The following is a 20018-nucleotide window of genomic DNA, read 5'->3' on the forward strand; positions in this document are numbered from 1 at the left end:
GATGGCCCTATCATTCTTGTCAACCTCATTTGCCTCAAACCTACGGGACTTACCATTGACACCAAGCATGCAATGTTCTTCAATGAATGTCACTTGCGAAGACGGACACATTAGAAGAAAGCTAAGAACTTCAAAGTGCACTAGTGAAGACAACCATGGCGCTAAAACATGCAGCCCTACTCACGTGAGAAGCCAATGCATTGGCTCTTATACAAGAGAATACTTTCATAATTCCCAACTTGCCTTAAACAAGAAGATAGAAAGTATCTAAAATCTAGCAAAATAGAGATTACAGGCTTCTATACAACAGCATTACCAAGAGAAACGCGTTCCAAAAGGGTCGATAAGTTCCGCCCCTTCTCAATTATAATCCACAGCAATAACATATCAAAAGCTACCTCAAGAGGGGAACCCCCAAGCCCCCCAAAAAAATAAAACAAAAAAAAGTAAAAAAAAACTCTCTTAAAAGGACTATTACTTTGAGTTTTCCAGGAGGAGATCATTCGAAGCAATATGACGCTTCAAGCATCTCTGCAGTTGGAGAAGGAACATGTTTTCCTTTTGGCCTCAGGGAACTCCCCAAGGTGGTGGGTATCACAACAAGAATATGATAACAATGGCGAAACCACAAACTAGATTATTTAGATGATAGTAAACACAATTAAGATCTTGATCAGTGATGCATATGTACTACTCCAGAAACACTAGAGATGTGACTTGTTAGTCTTTGTAAATTTTCTACTCCCTACTATCGTGGTAACCCTCACAGAGTTGAGCAAATATGACTAAACCCATTGATACACAGAAAGCTGTAAAACTCCCCCCCCCCCCCCTCCCAACAACACCACAAAAAAAAATTATAGTGAAAAACATGACCAGAGTTTTTTAAGCCCCTTAAAATGCAAACATTTGTATTTGGCTTTCCTTTTTACTTCAATATTTTCCTTTTTACCACTTCTCTAAGCAGCTTTGTGGATTAAGTGATACAGAACAAGACTTTGAGAGGTTGCTGGTATAGTGGAGAAGCTATGCTCATGCATACAATCCAAGGGAAGTTTTAAGGGGTGCCAATTGTGAGGAAAGAAAATGGGACACAGTTACAAAACAAATAAAACTAAACTAAAAGCAAAATGCCAAGAATTTATGGGGCATCTTTACCTTCAAACATTAAAAATTTAGGTGCAGTGATTATCAAAAAATGTTCTAACAGGTAAACTTTCACACTTTCCTAATCTCAGTTCACTTAAATATACACTGATTGAGTTTATTAATATTACATATCTTCTTTGAGCTTCGACCAATGAAACCATAGGAATATCTAATTACCTTATCGCTTTCAACATTTAATAATACCTCATTCTCCCACAACTACAGATTTAAGACTCAATGAAAACAATTAAAGAAAGCAAGATATACAAGGAGGTATAAGAGTTACCTGTCATTTTCACAAGGAAATATTTCATCTGACCTGCCAAATGCAGTAAAGACTTAGAACTTCCAAACTAAACCTGAAATTGCTTTCAAATCTTTGCAATATTTCAAGAAATATAGAACCTACCACCAGCTTCATGAAAATCCACTTTTCAATCAGTTATCAAAAAAAGCCTTCAAAGCCGTGCATTCAACTTGCAAACAGGTCAGGATGTGCATTCTGATAGCTAGAGATGTGAGCACCTTTAGCAGAACAATAATTCAATTTCCAGACAATTACATTTAGAAACAATGACCATTAGAACATGCACAATGGTAGCAATATAATCATTAAGTCATGTAATAGCTTGCACAATCCAACGAAAGTTCAAGGAAAAAAGCTTTCATCTGAATGAGTCAATGTCCAATTTTCAGGTTTAGAGGACAGTTGGAATAATGAACAAACACATAATAACCCAGAGACATAAAAGTCTAAGAAAATCAAAATAGCAGCCTCGCAAAGTTTTCAACAACTTGAGATTATTAACCCAGACAACAGCTATTCAATAAATAGATAAAATCAACAATAAATGCCCCAAACACGCAATTGATACTAAGAAATTGTATCATCTTATACAACAAAAAGGACAACTAAGAATGGACAATGGCAAGCTGGCTACACAGGTTCTTGGAAGCAGAATAGTTTAAGCTGGTAGACTATTTTGTCGGGAGTCGGGACATGGCAATTTCAGTTGTAGGTAAGATCTTCAGATATTGAAGCATCAGGGTTGGCCATGAGTTTTCCAAGCCGTGATTCATCTGGTCTTCAGGTTTAGGCAGAGGCTGGCTTCAGAATTCAGGCTTCAGTTATCTCAGCTGTTTTGTTGGGAAGGGAAAGTAAACAAAGGGAAAAGAAGATTATCAGTTATTCAAATGGGAGTTAGGCTACTTATCATAATGAAATAAATGGGAGAGGATGGGCCAGGATAGCAGATTTTCATAATCCTACAATTGATTGGTGCTCAAAAAATTGCTGATTAAACTGAAGGTGGACCCAAAAAGAAAACCCAGATCTACCTGCATGGTCTATGAAACTTTAGTAAAAACTTTTCCTCCTGGAAACAGGGTTCTGCCCAGATAACCTGGCAATAGAAGCCAATAATTAAGGACAAAAATCATCCACATAATCAGATGATCGACAATGGATTTCCAGACTTCAATGCATGAAAGATAAGACTGCATGTTAAAAATGATATTCACCAAGCATATGAACCTCTTAAATAGCCATACTCATTTCATTAAAATCTGATGTCAAAAGACATCAAGTGAAAACAGATGGGATCCGTTTTGTTATTCTAAGCGGTTTTTCTATTTTGGGAAGCCGACCCTTACCCAGAACCAGCAGACCGTCCCGAAGAATATCCACCATAGGCTCCATAACCTGTTCCACTCGCACCGCCCTGCAAACAGCAAGCAAAGAGTTTCACTTGCCTCAATAAAAAATTAGACTATTAACCTGAGATAAAACTAAAAAGTATAATACTTACTTGGAGACTAGCATAATTTCCATATCCATCAAGAGGTTGCATATCACTAGAACTACCATAACCTGCTGAATAAGAATGTCCACGGCCATGCCTTTTCGCATCTCTGTTTTCATATCTAACACTATCTGAACCATCAGTTGACATGGGAACATAAGGTAGAACAGGTACAAATGCAGATACAGCACCCTCTCTTTCAAAGAGATTTGCCCTCAACCGAGAAGTAACTTGTATAAGTGCATCCTTTGCAGTATCAAGATCTCCCGATATCTGCGAGAATATATAGCATAAAAGTAAACAAAACGAAAAATAAAAATTGCAGGTGTACTCTTCGCTGTCATAAGAGATGGTCAATTTTCTTCAGAATTCACATACGGCAGAGTGAACAATCTGCTAACTTCAAAACTAAAGAGTTTCAATAACTCACTAGTATCTGCTATTGGATGACTACCAAAAAGGCCTGAACTGACCCATAAAGCAAATCGGCTAATTTCAAAATCAAATTTTTGAATAGCTATACCAGAGCATTCACGTGCCACATAAAATCTTTACCTGCACCATCTCATCATCCTCCGCTGCAACTTTGGGAAGGTTATCCTTGGTCAGTACACGAATATTAGCTTTTGTGATTTTCCTCATGTCAGTAATTATTGAACCTCCTTTTCCAATAAGGCAGCCAATTCGAGAGGTTGGCACAAGTAACCGCGTAGTGTATGAAATAAGACCAGAATCTCTTTCAACTTTCTCACTGCACCTAGGTTGCAAACGTAATGCTGCATCAATTGTTGGAGAGAATGTATCCTCGAAGAACTGATAGGAAATGATAGAAAAGCTCAAGATTAGTATATTTTTTCATACCTACATTCAGAATTATTGAAATCGAAGAAGGGAGAATAACAACTACCTCTTTGGCTGAAATTGATATTACACAATCATCTCCCTCAGCAGCTGAACTGTCAACTTTTATGCCTGCCCCAGATTCTTGTCTGATTTGATTGATAATGGTACCACCCTTGCCAATCACACCACCAATATTTGCAGTTGGGCATACCAATCTAAGAGAAAATTCCTTCGAAGATGAGTCGTCTCTTGGAGCCGAGTAAAATGACCGAGACCAGTCCCCACTCTCCGTCTTGTATCCCCCATAGGGTCCCACCAATGGGGTTAATCCCATTACTGGAGCAGCAGCAGTAGCACCCATAAGTGACCCACCAGATGGGTATGCATTTGGAACAGCTGATGCAAGCAAATGCTGAGATCGGGATGGATTATCATGAAGGCGAGATGCAATCTGATAAAGAGCCTTCCTTACCACAGGGGCTTCGCCAGTTATCTGAATCCACAAGAAAAGGTCAGAAAAACCCTTGAGTGGTCTTCCAACTCAAGTATAACCATGAGATCCAGAAATTCAAAAAGATAAAATGATACCACCGAATATATTGAAATTCAAACTGACAAAAAACTAATTCTGATCAAAATCGATCGACAATGTGCAACATCCTGACCGCTCTCCCTCTCTACAAGGGGGTCAGTAGGAAATAGAGAAATAATATGCCTCAAGGATTTCAGGTTTTGAAAACTCAATTCTTTTGAACAAACCCCCCCCCCCCCCCCCCCAACAAAAAAAAAACCAAAAAAAAATGAAGCTGTTTTCTCAATAAGAAGAAGGAAGCCAGTGGCTTTTAGACCTCTTCAATACTTTTTTTTTTGGGAAGGGGTTAGGGTGGGTGGGAAACTTAAGAAGACTGAATTCCTCACCTGCACAAGTTCATCAGAGCTCAACGCACAGGCAGGCAAATGATCATCCTTTAATATGCGAATCTGTGCCCCGGTATCACTGCGGATGCTTTGTACAATTTGTCCCCCCTTCCCAATTATGCATCCAATTTGGTCAGATGGAACTAGAAGCTTGACAACTACTTGTGCAGTTTCTTCCCTGTCATCATCACTGGCTGTTTCGTCAGTGACAATTTTTTCATGAACCTTAAAGAGAGCATCCTGTGCTGGACAAACACGCTCCTCAGAACCATCAAAATCATTAGTTTCCTCGCTGGAACTGTATATAGTGACAACTCGTTCTTCGCATCCTGGAACTGTTTCACCAATTCTTATCTTTGATCTAGTGTCTGCCCTTAGTTGCTTAACAATCTCCCCACCCCTCCCAATAATACTCCCAATTTTTTTGGCAGGGCACAAGTAGCGGTACACGGTATCATCAGACCCAACAGAGAACGTGTCCTTATCAGTACCAGAATTCCTCCTTTTATTTCCTCCATTATCAGAATAGTCATGAGAACGCTTCCCGTAGCTGTTCCTTTGTCCAGCCATCCTGAAAAAATGACCAAAAGTTGTAATCAGTTCATTGTTAAACACAGAACGTACATCAATATATAGAAAATAGGCAACTCTTCCACGTGATAGGCATTAACCTAACCCAAAAACCTTTAAAAAGGTATTTAAAACTGGTTGCACCGTCTGGATATCTACCATTTATCAGTCGGTAAACCAACTTAACATACTCTCTACAAAAGGTCTACTACCTGGTACGCTCCTACTGTTAAAAAGGATGAGAAAGATAAAAAGTCAAATGTGTAACAACCAACTCAAACTCGCAAGCAATTTCCAGCAGTAAGCATGTAGGCTGCAGCTAAACGCAAATTTACCGATTTTCTTTTTGAAACAAAACCAAGCCAAAAAGAAAAAAGAAATCCCTCTGACAATATATAGGATTTAACGATAATTCTTATTCTCGTCGCGCCTTTTGAAGAAGAAGAACAAGAAGAAACAGACGGAGAAAAATAAAAGATAGAGAACCAAGTATACGTTTATGCTTAGCAGTAAATTATTCACGGCTATACAAAATAATTGAAAAACAAAAAAAAAAGGCAGGACGAATATTCCCAATACAAAAGAAAAGCTAGATCTAAGAATCAAAACGCAAGGGAATCACTACCATATTTACCTAGAATATGAGTAATCAGTCTCTTTCAATTGTTCTTAGATGTTGCTATTATCAAAGAAGGGGGATGAAAATCACACAACAGACCAAATCAACGGCATGAACAGACAGGAGGAAAATAAATTGACAATATTTATCTAAATTGAATTCTACCTTGCCAACAAATGCGGAGACCTGTGATTTATATTTTTTTTTATCAGAAAGAAAGAGAGGATTAGGTATCTGAGTTGCGTCAAGTAGGGAGCCTGGAGTTGGATTTGTTCTGCTGTTTGTGCAGCAGGCAGGAACACTAATAAGTTGCAGCTGGTTCGCACCAGTCTTTTTTAGGGTTTTGGACTCCGACGTTCGATTATAACGTCAAGTGACTGAACCGGCTACGTAGGAGTAATTTAAGAACTAGCAAAGCTGGCTGCAGACCCGGCCCGAGGTGAAATCAATGAGCATGGGGCCCATGGTCTCCATAAGTAAGCCTGAGCCGTCTCTCGTGAGTGACACGCCAAACAAATAAAAAAAAGGAAAGATTATAGATTTATGACGCGAGCAAAAAAATAAAAATCTTTTTTAATGTAAATAACAAACCACATTTCCAAACAAACCCCCTAATTCATGAGAAAATTACAAAGTCACAGCAATAATCCGAGTACCACTTCAGTAGCAATGTCGCAAAATATAACCTCCCTAAGATAGCACCATATAAGTATGTAAGAAATTGACAAAAATCAAATTGAATATGATGGTCTTTTTTTTTTTTTTTTTTGTCGACGGAGTGGGGTGTCCGGGTCAAGTCCGTAAAGGCGGCCCGACTAATCCCCACTCCGGCCCGGCCAGCGCCCCAACCAGACCTAACACGTTAGATGCACGGCGAACTGATGTTGCTGCGGAGGTTCGACCCCAGGACCTAACGGTCCCGAGGAAGAGGCACCAACCACCAGCCCATTCACGTGGGGGCGAATATGATGGTCAAGTATTGAGTTTTTGTAGTATAATGACCCAATTTCTAACATACTTGAGTCCTACACATATTCACCTTTACTTATTTATTTGGTAGCAAACATAAAAATATTGAGAAGAAGAGAGAGAGCTCGATGTGTTATTGTAGTAGCGGTTATAAGAGCATCATCGCAAAAGATAAAATATAATAAGAGGAATTTTTTGCCGTCAATAGATTAGAGATTTGCCCAATTTGAAACCTATTTCTATTATAAGTTGAATGAGAACCGCGATTACACAAAACTAGAGGTGATAAGAAAAACAAAATCTATCGAGACATGAGAGAACGATTTTGTTTGGATTGTAAGTTATTTGGGATATTTTTACTGTAGCACTTTTTGTAATGTGATGTATGTGAGATAAAAAGGTAATTGAGAAAATAAAAAGGTGTATTGGAAATTGTAATGATGATGTAAGCAAATAAAATTGGGTAAATAATGCTCAATCCAAACAAACCAACGTGTTGTACAGGTGGGAGGAGTATTTATTAATTCAATTAATAACAAATGTCAGTAGATTAACTAAAACTTCATTAGGAGTGCAAATATTATTTACCTGGACATATAAAACAAATTGGCCTTATATAATAAAACATGACAAAATAAATTGGCCTAAAAAATGAAATATTGAAAAAGGAGACAATCATAAAACCAGAAAGAGAGTAAAAAAAAAAAGTTAACAACATTTGCCTCTTTTAAGATGTAACCATGTAACCAAATGAACCATGCGCTTTAGTCAAATAATAGTCAACCTCTTTCATTGTCAAAAGCTGTATCACATTCCCCCTTGCCATCTCGAGACATCAAAAAGACATTAAGAATATATGAAAAAGAAAAACCGTTTGGATTGGTTATTTTTCAAAAATAAGTTTTTCAAATACAATACTACAATAATACACAATAACTAAAAAATATCTCATCCATATAATATATAAAAATTTTCAAAAAAATTATAATAAAAATTTTTTATATACACTACTACACTAAAATTTTTCAAAATCACCCAAAAAAATAACTAATCCAGACGGAGGTTTCGTAAGGTACCCTTTTTCCTCAATCATTTTTACTCGATAACTTTCCCAAAAATGGTCCAAAGATAGCATTGCTCTTTCTTTTCACCAAATAACATCAGCTCCCCCTCAACCTTTTATCCTTTCTTAAACCTAATATATCAAAATCTTAGGAAAGAAAAGGCTTATCTTTTTGCTAATTTTTTAAAATAATCTTGGGCAAAAGAATAGTAAAGTTGGTTTTTTGGCGTATTCACATGAGATTCCCAGACCTATAAGACAAAAGTTGATAGATTCTTAGATCATTATTGTTTTTACTAATTTCGATTTCATTGATACGAATTTTGATCCAATTTGAACGAAAAAAAAACTACTGGGTTGTCTCTTTCATTAATACGATTTAACTATAGTTTATTTGTGATTTTGTTTATGGGTGAATTTTGAAGTTTTGAGAAAGACCTGAAAAGTAGTAGTGAAGGGAGAAGAGGCCGCACCAAAAAGGGTGAAAAGTGATGTTGGGTCGTTATGTGACCGCAATGCAAGGAGAAGCTTGCTATGGATTTTTATTTTTATTTTTTAATAAAATTTTGGACTCTTGATCGTTTTGTGGAGCAACTTTGACCTTTTTGACACTTATTCAATTAAATTATTCTAAGAGAAGTTACTATCAAGGGGTCTTTTTGGTCAAATTACACGGTTTGTTTAATAATAATAGGTAAAATATAAAAAAGTCCTCTGCAGTAAACCTAATACATAGAAAAGTCCCCCGTAGTTCCAAAATATACAACACGACACCCGTCCTTTGAACTAAATTATAAAGGTAATGGAATCCGTTAAACTTAACGGAAATGACTTATTGTAATCAAAAAAAAATGTATACCTAATTTTTAACAAATATACCTGTTCTACCCCTTAACCCTCAATTCTCTCTATTTAGAATATAAAATAAATGATTTTTTTGAACTGTCTTTTGCTTAATTATATCAGAGCATTTTGGTCATTTCATCCATTTCCGTTAAGTTTAACGAATTTCGTCACCTTTACAATTTAGTTCAAAGTACAGGTTGTCGTGTTATATATTTTGAAACCATAGGAAACTTTTCTATATATTAGATTTATCACAGGAGACTTCTTTATTTTTTATGCGTAGAAACAGAAATATGACCGAACCTTAAGGGAAGTAAATGTAATTTATTATTAAAAAAAAAAAAAAAACCCTCTTGGCGCAATGTTTAAACGCGGATCGAAGGAAAGCAATTTGCACCTCCCCGAGCCCGAGAGCTAGAACTAAGTAGAGAGTTGTACCAATGCCTTTGCTTTCCTTGGAAACCAGATCAAGCTCCGCCACTTCTCCTCGATCGAATTGTATATAAAACGCAGACGCCTTGAAGGTGCTGCACCTGCGAAACCTGCCATGGGAATGTAGTGAAGAAGAGCTAATCGAGCTATGCAACCCTTTCGGAAAGGTCGTGAATACCAAGTGCAACGCCGGCTCTTACCGCAACCAAGCCTTCATAGGTTCGTAAGTTGCTTCTCTTATTTCCACTTTCTTTTCTTGTTTTTCTGGTTGCAAATTTTGCTCAATGTGGTGTGCATTCGGTGCAATGAATTCGGTTATTTGACCTATAGAAATCTAAATCGTTTTTAATTTTGAATTGCCCATAACTGAATTCATTCAGTAATCGATTTCAAATTCGAAAACGGTAATGAATTCAGTCTAACCGAATTCATCTATTAAAAAAAAAACTGTGTATGACTGACAGTTTTTCCTCCCATATCCTTTGGATGATGAACATTGAAATTTCAAATGGACGAGTAACCGTTAAGCAAGTGCTATAGAAAGTAAAGAAGATTTGGCATGAATTGGCAGAATATTATTCTCTGGGACGTATTAAAATTTTGGCGGCTAGACTGCTCATCGGTAGCTAGAGTAGTTTATATAATCACATTGCATGAGTTTGTTATGAGCCAAATGTTCACCATGGGCAATTTAGTATTTTCATTCTGTATTTGTTTCTTATGCGTCTGTTTCTGCTGTTTAGATTTTATGTAACCAATTAACAGAAATAGTAAGGCCATGCATGGAAGGTACGTACTGATCACATGCATAAGTGCCCGAAATAGAAAGGGAGGGAATTCCATGGTAGTGGAGGTTAGTTATAACTAACTCTCCTCCCACCACCCCTCTGCTAGTATAAAAGATAGGTAGTGCAAGGAGAATGGTGTCAAACAGCTTGTAACAAGTTCATTTCCCAAATCCCTTGTCTAAAATCTGATTAGCTATAATATCTACACCTTATCACCAAGAGGTGTTCTTCGTTTATCATCTCTTCTGGTAGGGAGTTATTGGTCTCTTCCTGCCTTCTGTATCAGTGGTATCAGAGCTGGGTCACTCCAGCTCAGTAGAAAATTCCACGAGGCAATGGTAGAAGGCACAAGAGGTCAAGAAAATAGAAAGTTTGAAGAAACTGTCAGAAATTTGCTGAAGGAGTAGCGAGAGCAATTTGAGCGGGAATTAGAAGCAATCAAAAGCTTGGTATTGGAAGTTTGCAGCCAGAGGAGCCAAGGACAGCAAGGATCTCCTCACGCTTCTGAGAATAATAATCTAGGAAGTCGTGGGGGTAGCTATCAACCTCCAACCAGATTTTCTCGCATAGAGTTCCCCAAATTTGGAGGTCTAGACTTCAAAAGCTGGTTATACAAGTGTGATCAGTTTTTTGAAGTTGATGAAACCCCATCCGAAGCCAAGGTCAGAGTTGCCGCCATGCATTTGGAAGGCAAGGCTCTCCAATGGCATCAAGTTTTCATGAAGGCTAGGATCTCACGAGATCCACCCTCATGGGAGGAGTATGTACGGGCCCTGGGATCCAGATTTGGTGATTGCCTGTATGACGATCCTATGGGGGATTTAAAGAGCTTGAAACAGATCAGGTCAGTAAAGGAGTACCAGGAATCGTTCGAGGAATTGTTAAACAGAGTAGAGCTTCCTGAGCAGTACGCGGTAAGCTGCTTCATTAGGGAGTTGAAGGAAGAAATCCAACTGGCAGTAAGAATGTTTATGCCACGAGATCTACAACGCGCTGTTGGATTAGCAAAAATTGAGGAAGCTAGGATTACGAACACTTGGAAGCAAGGTAAATTCTCTGGCCCCTTCCGAGGGAACACATCTTATGCTCCAAATGCAGGTTCCAACAGCCATTTTCCCAGGCAGAGTAGCTCTTACAGTGCCCCTCTACTACCCAAACCTGGGGAAAGAGGAGCCAGCAATCTGGAAGGACAGAAACGAAGCTCGAAATTCCTGAGTACCGCGGAGATGGATGAAAAGAGGGCCAAGGGACTATGCTACTGGTGTGATGAAAGGTATGCTCCTGGCACCAGTGCAAGAGACGGCAGCTATATCGGATCGAGTATGTGGAAGAGTCTTTGGACGAACAGGAACTACTCCTTGAGGATGATGAGCAGGAGTTGTTAACTGAAGGTAACTTAGCACAAATTTCTTCAAGTGCTATGTGTAGCCTAATGGTTCCCAACTACAGTACTATGAGAATACATGGTCAGGTCAGCAAAAAGGCTTTCAACATCCTGATAGACTGTGGTAGTTCTCACAATTTTTTACATCCTAATTTAGTAAGGAAGTTTGGGTTGAAAACAGTACAGGTTGCCCCTGTGAGGGTGGTAGTAGCTGACGGAAATGCCCTCACTACAACTACCTTGTGTCCTGGGTTCCAATGGAAGATGCAGGGGCAAGAGTTTGAAGGAGATGTTCTAGTCTTGCCTATAGGTGGTTGTGAGGTAGTGTTGGGGATGCAGTGGCTGTCAACGTTGGGGGAAGTCAAGTGGAATTTTGCAGAGCTGCGAATGGAGTTTGTGCAAAAGGGGAAAAAGAGGGTGCTGAGAGGGTCCAAGCAGCAGCCAGTGCAGATTATTTCAAAAAACCAAATGCAGAAACTCCTCACCAAAACTGAACAAATTGAATCTGCTCAACTGTGTTTGGTGACTGCTGAGGGGGATCACGCAGATTTGACAACAGATGAGGACCCAAAGGTTGATAGCTTCTGTACCTCTATGAATTCGGATGAGCAGGTAACTCCTTTCCAACACCAACTGGGATCTTTTTTATCAAAATATAGCGAAGTATTTGAAGAACCTATGGAATTACCTCCTGTTAGGCTGCATGACCACAGAATTTACCTTAAGAAAGGAGTCCAACCCATTAATGTTAGGCCATACAGATACCCTGCATTCCAAAAGGGTGAAATTGAGAAACTAGTGGCTGAAATGCTAACTAATGGTATAATTAGACCCAGTAATAGTCCGTTCTCATCTCCGGTGGTGTTAGTAAAAAAAAAAGATGGTACGTGGCGCATGTGTGTAGACTACAGGGAGCTTAACAAAGCCACGGTGAAGGATAAATTTCCTATACCCCTGGTTGAAGAGCTCTTTGATGAACTCTTTGGGGCTGTTGTTTTTACCAAACTAGACCTGAGGTCTGGATATCACCAGATCAGAATGCATTCTGATGATATTGCCAAAACTGCGTTTCGAACTCATGATGGGCACTATGAGTTTATGGTTATGCCATTTGGTCTAACCAACGCACCATCAACATTCCAGGGCTTAATGAATGACTTATTCAGGCCCTTTCTAAGGAAATTCTTGCTGGTCTTCTTTGATGATATTTTAATATACAGCAAATCTGGGGAGGAGCATCTACAACATTTAACACAAGTTTTTGAGGTATTACTCAGGTACCAGCTCAAGGTGAAGAAGAGCAAATGCTCTTTTGCTGTGGACCAGATCGAATATTTGGGACATGTCATCTCGGCAGAAGGTATTAATGCAGATCCTCAGAAAATTACATGCATACAACAATGGCCCATTCCTGTTACAATTAAGGAGTTGAGGGGCTTCTTGGGGTTAACGGGGTACTATCGCAAATTTATCAAAGAATATGGACAAATTGCTAGACCCTTGACTGATCTTCTAAAAAAGAATGCTTTTATTTGGCATACTGGAGCAACTGAAGCATTCAACCAGCTGAAGATTGCGATGACATCTCCTCCTGTATTGACCTTACCAGATTTTTCTCAAGAGTTTGTGGTGGAAACTGATGCTTCCAATTCAGGCATTGGAGCTGTTTTGTTGCAACATGGGAAGCCACTAGCTTTTTTCAGTAAGGCTTTAGCACCCAGGCATCAAGGTTTGTCAGTTTATGAGAAGGAAATGTTAGCTATTGTTAATGCTGTTCAGAAGTGGAGGCCGTATCTATTAGGGGGCCATTTTATCATCAAAACTGACCACCAAAGCCTCAAATATTTGATGGATCAAAAAATCTCAACACCAAGTCAGCAAAAGTGGCTATCAAAACTGATGGGGTATGATTATGAAGTTCAGTTCAAAAAAGGGACTGAAAACATCACGGCTGATGCTTTATCCAGGCAACCTCACACACTGGTGACTTCATGGTCTCTCCATGGCATTTCCACCACAGTCCTATCAGAAATCCAGCAATCATGGCAGGCAGATCCTAAGGTGCAGGAGATTATCCAACACTTACTCTCGGATGCCTCCTCCAGAGTCAAGCACTATAGTTGGGATAACCAAATACTGAGGAGGAAAGGGAAGCTGGTGGTAGGAGCTGACAGGGTGCTCAGGAACAAATTAATCCAATTTTGGCATACTAGCTCTTTTGGGGGACATTCTGGAGTTCAGGTGACTTATCACAAACTTAAAGGCACATTCTACTGGAGGCACATGCGCGAGGATGTTTTCACCTTCGTGACCGCTTGTGATGTTTGCCAAAGACACAAAGCTGATTTAGCAGCTTATCCGGGTCTGTTGCAACCTCTACCCATACCTGATAAAATTTGGACAGATATCTCTATGGACTTCATCGAAGGCCTCCCAAAATCTCAAGGCAAGCAAGTCATCATGGTGGTCGTGGATCGGCTAAGTAAGTATGCACATTTCTGTGCACTATCTCATCCTTATTCTGCACTAGAGGTTGCTCAATCTTTCATGGATCACATCTTCAAATTACATGGTCTCCCTCAGACCATTGTAAGTGACAGGGACTCCATCTTCCTTAGCCATTTCTGGAAGGAACTATTCAAATTATTAAAGGTCCAACTACAATTTTCTAGCTCCTATCATCCCCAATCTGATGGGCAAACAGAAGTAGTGAACAGATGCTTGGAAGGGTACTTGCGTTGCATGGCTAGTGAGCAGCCACGATCATGGTACTCCTGGTTATCCTTGGCAGAGTTTTGGTACAACACGAATTTCCACTCATCTACCAAAATCACCCCATTCCAGGTAGTCTACGGCCAACCACCTCCTATTCACACCCCTTATCTACCTGGTTCTGCAGTAGTTGAGGTTGTGGATAGAAGCCTGGCTGCCAGAGAAAAGATACTCCACCTCCTCAAACATAACTTGCGAAGAGCCCAACATCGCATGAAACAGGTAGCTGATGCACATAGGACTGATAGGGAGTTTGCAATTGGGGACTTGGTTTATGTCAAGCTGCATCCTTACAAACAACACTCCCTCAAATCTTCTAGCTGTCAAAAACTAGCTCCAAGGTACTTTGGCCCTTTTCCAGTCATCGAACGTATAGGGAAGGTGGCCTATAAACTCCAACTTCCTGACCATGCACGCATCCACCCCACCTTTCATGTCTCCCTGTTAAAAAAGAAGGTGGGATCTCACGTTGTGGCACCCCAATTACCATCTGCCATCACTGATCAGGGCCATTTACTGCTCGAACCAGTAGCCATTCTCGACAGGCGCATTACAAAGCGAGGAAATCAAGCCGCAACTCAGGTGTTGGTCCAATGGAGCAATTCATTTCCAGAGGATGCAACATGGGAATTTTTGCATGATTTAAGGCAGAAGTTCCCTACCTTTAGTCCTTGAGGACAAAGACTTTCTCAGGCGGGAGCATCTGTTATGAGCCAAATGTTCACCATGGGCAATTTAGTATTTTCATTCTATATTTGTTTCTTATGCGTCTGTTTCTGCTGTTTAGATTTTATGTAACCAATTAACAGAAATAGTAAGGCCATGCATGGAAGGTACGTACTGATCACATGCATAAGCGCCCGAAATAGAAAGGGAGGGAATTCCATGGTAGTGGAGGTTAGTTATAACTAACTCTCCTCCCACCACCCCTCTGCTAGTATAAAAGATAGGTAGTGCAAGGAGAATGGTGTCAAACAGCTTGTAACAAGTTCATTTCCCAAATCTCTTGTCTAAAATCTGATTAGCTATAATATCTACTCCTTATCACCAAGAGGTGTTCTTCGTTTATCATCTCTTCTGGTAGGGAGTTATTGGTCTCTTCCTGCCTTCTGTATCAGAGTTTGAACTCATACATGGAGTAATTATGTGATCAGCTGAATCTTGTTGTATGGTTATGCAGTGCAGTTAAGTGGTGGAAAATTGGCTGATTTCGGGATTTTTGCTGAGGGGCTGGTTCTGTATTGACAGTAACTCTTGTTTCAAGTTCTGATGCAGGTGGACCTTAGTCAAGCAATTAATATGGTCAACTATTATGCTTCATCTTCTGAGCCTGCACATGTACGTGGAAAAACTGTTTACATTCAGGGTCCGTTTGTTTCGGGTGAAAATGTTTTCCAGGAAAATATTTTCCTAATTTTCCGTGTTTGGTTGCACAAAAGTTATTGAAAACATTTTCCTATGTAAAATATTTTCACTCATCTTATGGAAAACAACTTCCCTTCCAAACTTACTGAAGTTGTTTTCCGAAATGCATGCATCCCGCCTGTAGTATGTTCCAAACTTACTGAAAACATCTTGTAGTATGTTCTTTTCTTTTTTTTAGTGTAAACAGGAGGACTCGAACCCAATACCTCTTCCTTACACTCCCTCCCCCGTACCACCCAACCCAACCCAACCCTCCCCCTAGTATATTCAAAATAAAAAAAAAAACTTCATCCTGCTCATCCTATGCTAGTAATTAATTATATATAATATGGACATTCTTTTCTAGAGAAACTTTCAGCAGTGAGAGTGCAAGATATATGTCACAATAAGCATTGCATGTGATTGATATTTGACACTAAATGGCCAGCAATTTGTTTATTGCTTAAGGAGATATTTTTTATTTATATATACATTTCTCCAAGATTTTTTAAAGTTAAACAATGAGATAAATTTTCTTATTTTGCATGGGAAGAAGTATGTAGTTATAATGTGTAGAAAGTAAAGATAGAGATAAAAGTGAAAATATTTCAAAAGTTAAACAAACATCAGAAAAATGAAGTAAGAAAATATTTTCAATAAGCTAACCAAACACCTGAAAATGATGAAAGGGAAATGATTTTCATGGAAAATTACTTCCACAGAAAATATTTTCCCAAGGAAAACATTTTACTTCCAACCAAACAGACCCTCAGTATTCAAACAGACATGAAATTGTTAACAATAAGAGTCCTGGAGATGTTCCAGGCAATGACCTGCTGGTTATTATGATCGAGGGTGTTGAAGCTGGAGATGTCAGCATCCATGTCATTCACTTGGTAATTGCTTTCTGCGAGTTCTTTTATACTAAGATTTGCATTTCGAGCCTAAATTGGAGCTTGGGAGTTCATTCCCTCCCTATGTTTTCTCTCTCTGTCAACATATGTTCACGAGTTGTTCATCACTTGGCATTAGGTTTGATTAGAACAAGCACACGAGCCTTTCTTTAGGAGCCAGGTAGTTCTTCCACCACAAATTTTGTGCAAACTCTCACTACCATTTATAGGAACTTTTCATTGTTTATAGTGGCTGATATCCTTGTTTGCATTTCAATTATTTTTCCTGTAAATGTCAGACAATTATCTTTTTGTATTTTAAGCTCCATACTTTAGTCTTTGCACTTGTCCATCTATGATCAGTATTCTTGGCATCTCTGCCCATGTTTCTTTGGTTTTTTATCCTGCTTTCTATGGCAGTACTCAATTGTCAATTGTGTAAATGTCGGACAATAAGGACTGTATGGTTGAGGTATTGAAAGTGCAAGTTTGAGTTAGTTCTTCTGTACTTGTCACGAAATGTTATAGTTGGGTTTCTTATTTAAATTCTCACATAAGAAGGATGGTAACTTGGACATGCCGTTTAGTATTCCTGGTAAGATCAAATTGTTAGCACCTGATACTTCAAAATATGAACTAAACCACCTGGCCACAATGATCATGGAAAAAAAAAAAAAAGTGATCAGTAGTAAGAGTTAATTAAAGGGGAAACCAATACATGCAACTATTAATATAGGATCAGGGTCGAGATTTAGTCTTTGGAACAAATCTGGATTGAATTAAACAATTAAAGTAAAACACCAAAAAATATTTCAAACAAGGGAAATTTCCAAGATAAAGGTTCTAGACTATTAAATAATTATTATATAGTGCACTGCAACTATACATCGAGCTGGCTTACCAAAATTAAATGAAATAGTGATGGTAATGAAAGTTGAATGATTTTATGGGAAATATAGGGCAAGGAACAGCACACCAGAAATGAAAGTAAAAAATGAATAACAATAATATTATTAAATATTAGTAAAGCTATGTTGAGCTATGCTGTGAAGGACTAGTCCATAAAATGCACTTGAAGGAAATGTTAAGCAAAACATTGAGACCTTTGCAATAAACTTCTCTGTTATTCATTTGCAATTTGTCAATTTTCTTGATCTGTTACCTATTTGTGCTTGTGAGTAAATATCAATACTCGGCGAAATATTTTGGAGTATCTAAAATTGAATTGTGAACCCAAGAAATATTTTCCTAGGGAGGTTGTGAACCTGGTTATACTGGGGGGGTTGGACTCTTGTCAGATGTTGACATAATGTTAGTCGGGAAGGTAGCAGGCCAGTGACTAGCTTAAGATCACTCTGACGCGCCCCCTGATAAGGCTAGGAGGTTTAGCCTTGTTCAGATGTGAGCATTTGGAGATATTCTGGATATTCCATACTATGCCTTTAGGTAAATGGTGTGTTGAGGTAGCTTCAAAGTCGTGCATGCGGAACTCGAGGGGATTTTGATATAGTACTCTTGAAGAAATATGCTTTACAATGTGTATTATCTTACATGAACCATTGTACTTATTTTCATTAGTTGTGATAATTTATATGCATGGGTGCTTGTTTCCAGCAGAAACTGGCTGCTATCTTTTTGAGTTCTTTCTGTTTGACCTGTGGCTGCTTTATTTGCAGATGGTACAACAGCAGCTGTAGCTAAAGAGCCTTTAGAAGGTCACTGCATATATGATGGTGGCTATTGTAAGCTTCATCTTACATACTCTCGTCATACTGATCTCAATGCAAAGGTATCAAGATGAATTCTAAATTTTTTTGAGAAAAAAATTGAGATGAGTTGTATAAAGCCTTTCTTTCTGCAAAAGAATTTGTTCACTGTTGAAAGGGAAAAAGATTTGGTCCTTGGATGCATGCTTCTTCAAAAATTTTGTGGTTTCAATTGGTGTAGGTATCTTTTTTCATGATACTGAAGTCATTATCTGTGTAAACTTTTTAGCCTTACAGTGAAAGGAGTCGAGATTATACAATTCCAGATTCAGGATTGCTTGGTCTGCAGCAAGCTAGCCTCACTGGTGCAGCAACAGTTTGGCAAAATTCTCAGGCTGCTTCACTGCTAGCTGGGAATGGGTTTGGCAGGGGTGGTGCAGCGCAGGCTCAATCATGTATTGAACAGGTGTCCTCTTGGGATCCAATCATGTATTTCAGCCTGTGCATCAACTGAGCGTGCTGCCTGGAGGTGTTTATCCTCATGGTCACCCTTCTTACCCTCGTCGGTAATGTTATACTTTGGTGAAAGTAAGTCTTTTGTCCTCTGTGCTTTTAAAGCAACATAGAAACTTTGTATCTGGACCCAATATGCAGCATACTCTCTTTGGTTTCTTTTTCTTCACTTTTTAATGGATACTGCCTCTTCACTGTAATAAACACTTGTGCCGTATCATGAGCTTTTGGTTCTTTCAATCATTGGCAATGTGAGAATGCTTACTGGTTTTGAGCTGCTTGAATGTCTTGAGAGAACTCCCTGTCAAAAACCGTACAAGGCCAATAACCGTAGAAGGGTATTCATAATCTATAGGGATAGTTATCTAATAATAGCATATACCAGCCGGGAGTTATATCATATAGCGGCTTTTGGTTATGCATCTTTTGACTGGTGATCTGACCACCAACTTTACCCCGCTTGTGCATGCGTTGACCGTTTTCTTAATAATAAATGTTCATACAATTCGTGTTCGAATATATTATCCTAGCCACTGTGGACCCAATGTAGTAATAAGTTTTTTATCAAACTTGAAGAGTAGTTCATTTTACTTTTTCCAAGTTCTAGTGCTGCTTGTACTTGCGTTCGCTCTTAGTTGTTTCGCACTAGAGATGGAGATTTATGTGATCAGGTGGATGTGAATTGCTCAATACTTAAAAACGATACTCCAATCATACCTTTATGGGCCTGCATATAATATTCACTATTACTCGAGGAATACAATCCGATCAAATCAGCTTGGCGGTGGTTTTAGGTGTTCAAGCGAAGAGGCTGGTTTCTGAAATATTTATTAGTTGCCGTAAGAGGTCTTGCCTGGTGTCGGAACTGTGCTCAAACGTGAAAGTTGAACAAGAGCGTGTTTATTCTCGCCCAATGGAATTATTTGTTCTGCCTACGCATAAAATGAAGAGTCTTTCCGCCTCTCAAGCTAACATATCAATCACGGTAAAAAGCGTCCTCTAAATCTTAATAATGTTGTTAGTTGCATTAGAGCCACCACCATTTATGGGTCAATTAAGCATATTCTATGAGGATGTTGAGATATTTTCCGGAATTCGTCGGAGGGCAAGGCTGAGTTTTGTGTGCTTGGGGTCCATAAAAAGCTTTGTCAGTGGAACGCATATGTTTCAGTATCTGGAGTAGCGATCAAGCTGGAGTGTAAAGACGGTGACCGCACCGCATTTATTCTTCTCCTTGTTTGGGAGATTCAACTGTATTGAAGAATTGACGCTTAACCATGAACCTAACAAACGAAACTCAAATGACCCTCGAGAAGAGCAGCTCTGAATGACCGGCACCTGATATGA

At 38.9% G+C, this 20018-nt stretch overlaps 2 protein-coding genes across 4 annotated transcripts; one reads left to right on the plus strand and one right to left on the minus strand.

Moving 5' to 3' along the window:
• Positions 1-828: 828 nt before the first annotated feature.
• On the minus strand, positions 829-6257 carry LOC113751706 (KH domain-containing protein At4g18375). 3 transcript variants are annotated; one of them, XR_003464852.1, is made up of 9 exons: positions 6067-6257; positions 4713-5283; positions 3859-4287; positions 3507-3764; positions 2958-3224; positions 2803-2870; positions 2488-2552; positions 1559-1674; positions 829-1468 (listed from the first exon to the last, which is right to left on the minus strand). XR_003464852.1 is itself a non-coding variant. In XM_027295815.1 (8 exons), exons 2-7 carry the CDS (start codon positions 5280-5282, stop codon positions 2507-2509), a joined length of 1638 nt encoding a protein of 545 aa, XP_027151616.1. In that variant the 5' UTR covers position 5283; positions 6067-6257; the 3' UTR covers positions 1892-2286; positions 2488-2506. The 3 variants fall into 3 exon arrangements, 1 of the variants encoding a protein (XP_027151616.1); XR_003464853.1 differs by lacking the exon at positions 2488-2552; XM_027295815.1 differs by lacking the exons at positions 829-1468; positions 1559-1674 and adding an exon at positions 1892-2286.
• A 98-nt stretch (positions 6258-6355) lies between these two features.
• On the plus strand, positions 6356-18911 carry LOC113752791 (polypyrimidine tract-binding protein homolog 1-like). Its single transcript, XM_027296850.1, is given in 8 exon segments — positions 6356-6377; positions 9293-9430; positions 13005-13009; positions 15431-15520; positions 16333-16455; positions 18129-18140; positions 18143-18241; positions 18448-18911. Coding segments are annotated over 8 exon segments (714 nt in total). The 3' UTR covers positions 18673-18911.
• Positions 18912-20018: the final 1107 nt, after the last annotated feature.

Source organism: Coffea eugenioides, chromosome 11, assembly GCF_003713205.1.
Source record: "Coffea eugenioides isolate CCC68of chromosome 11, Ceug_1.0, whole genome shotgun sequence".
NCBI classification, from domain to species: domain Eukaryota; kingdom Viridiplantae; phylum Streptophyta; class Magnoliopsida; order Gentianales; family Rubiaceae; genus Coffea; species Coffea eugenioides.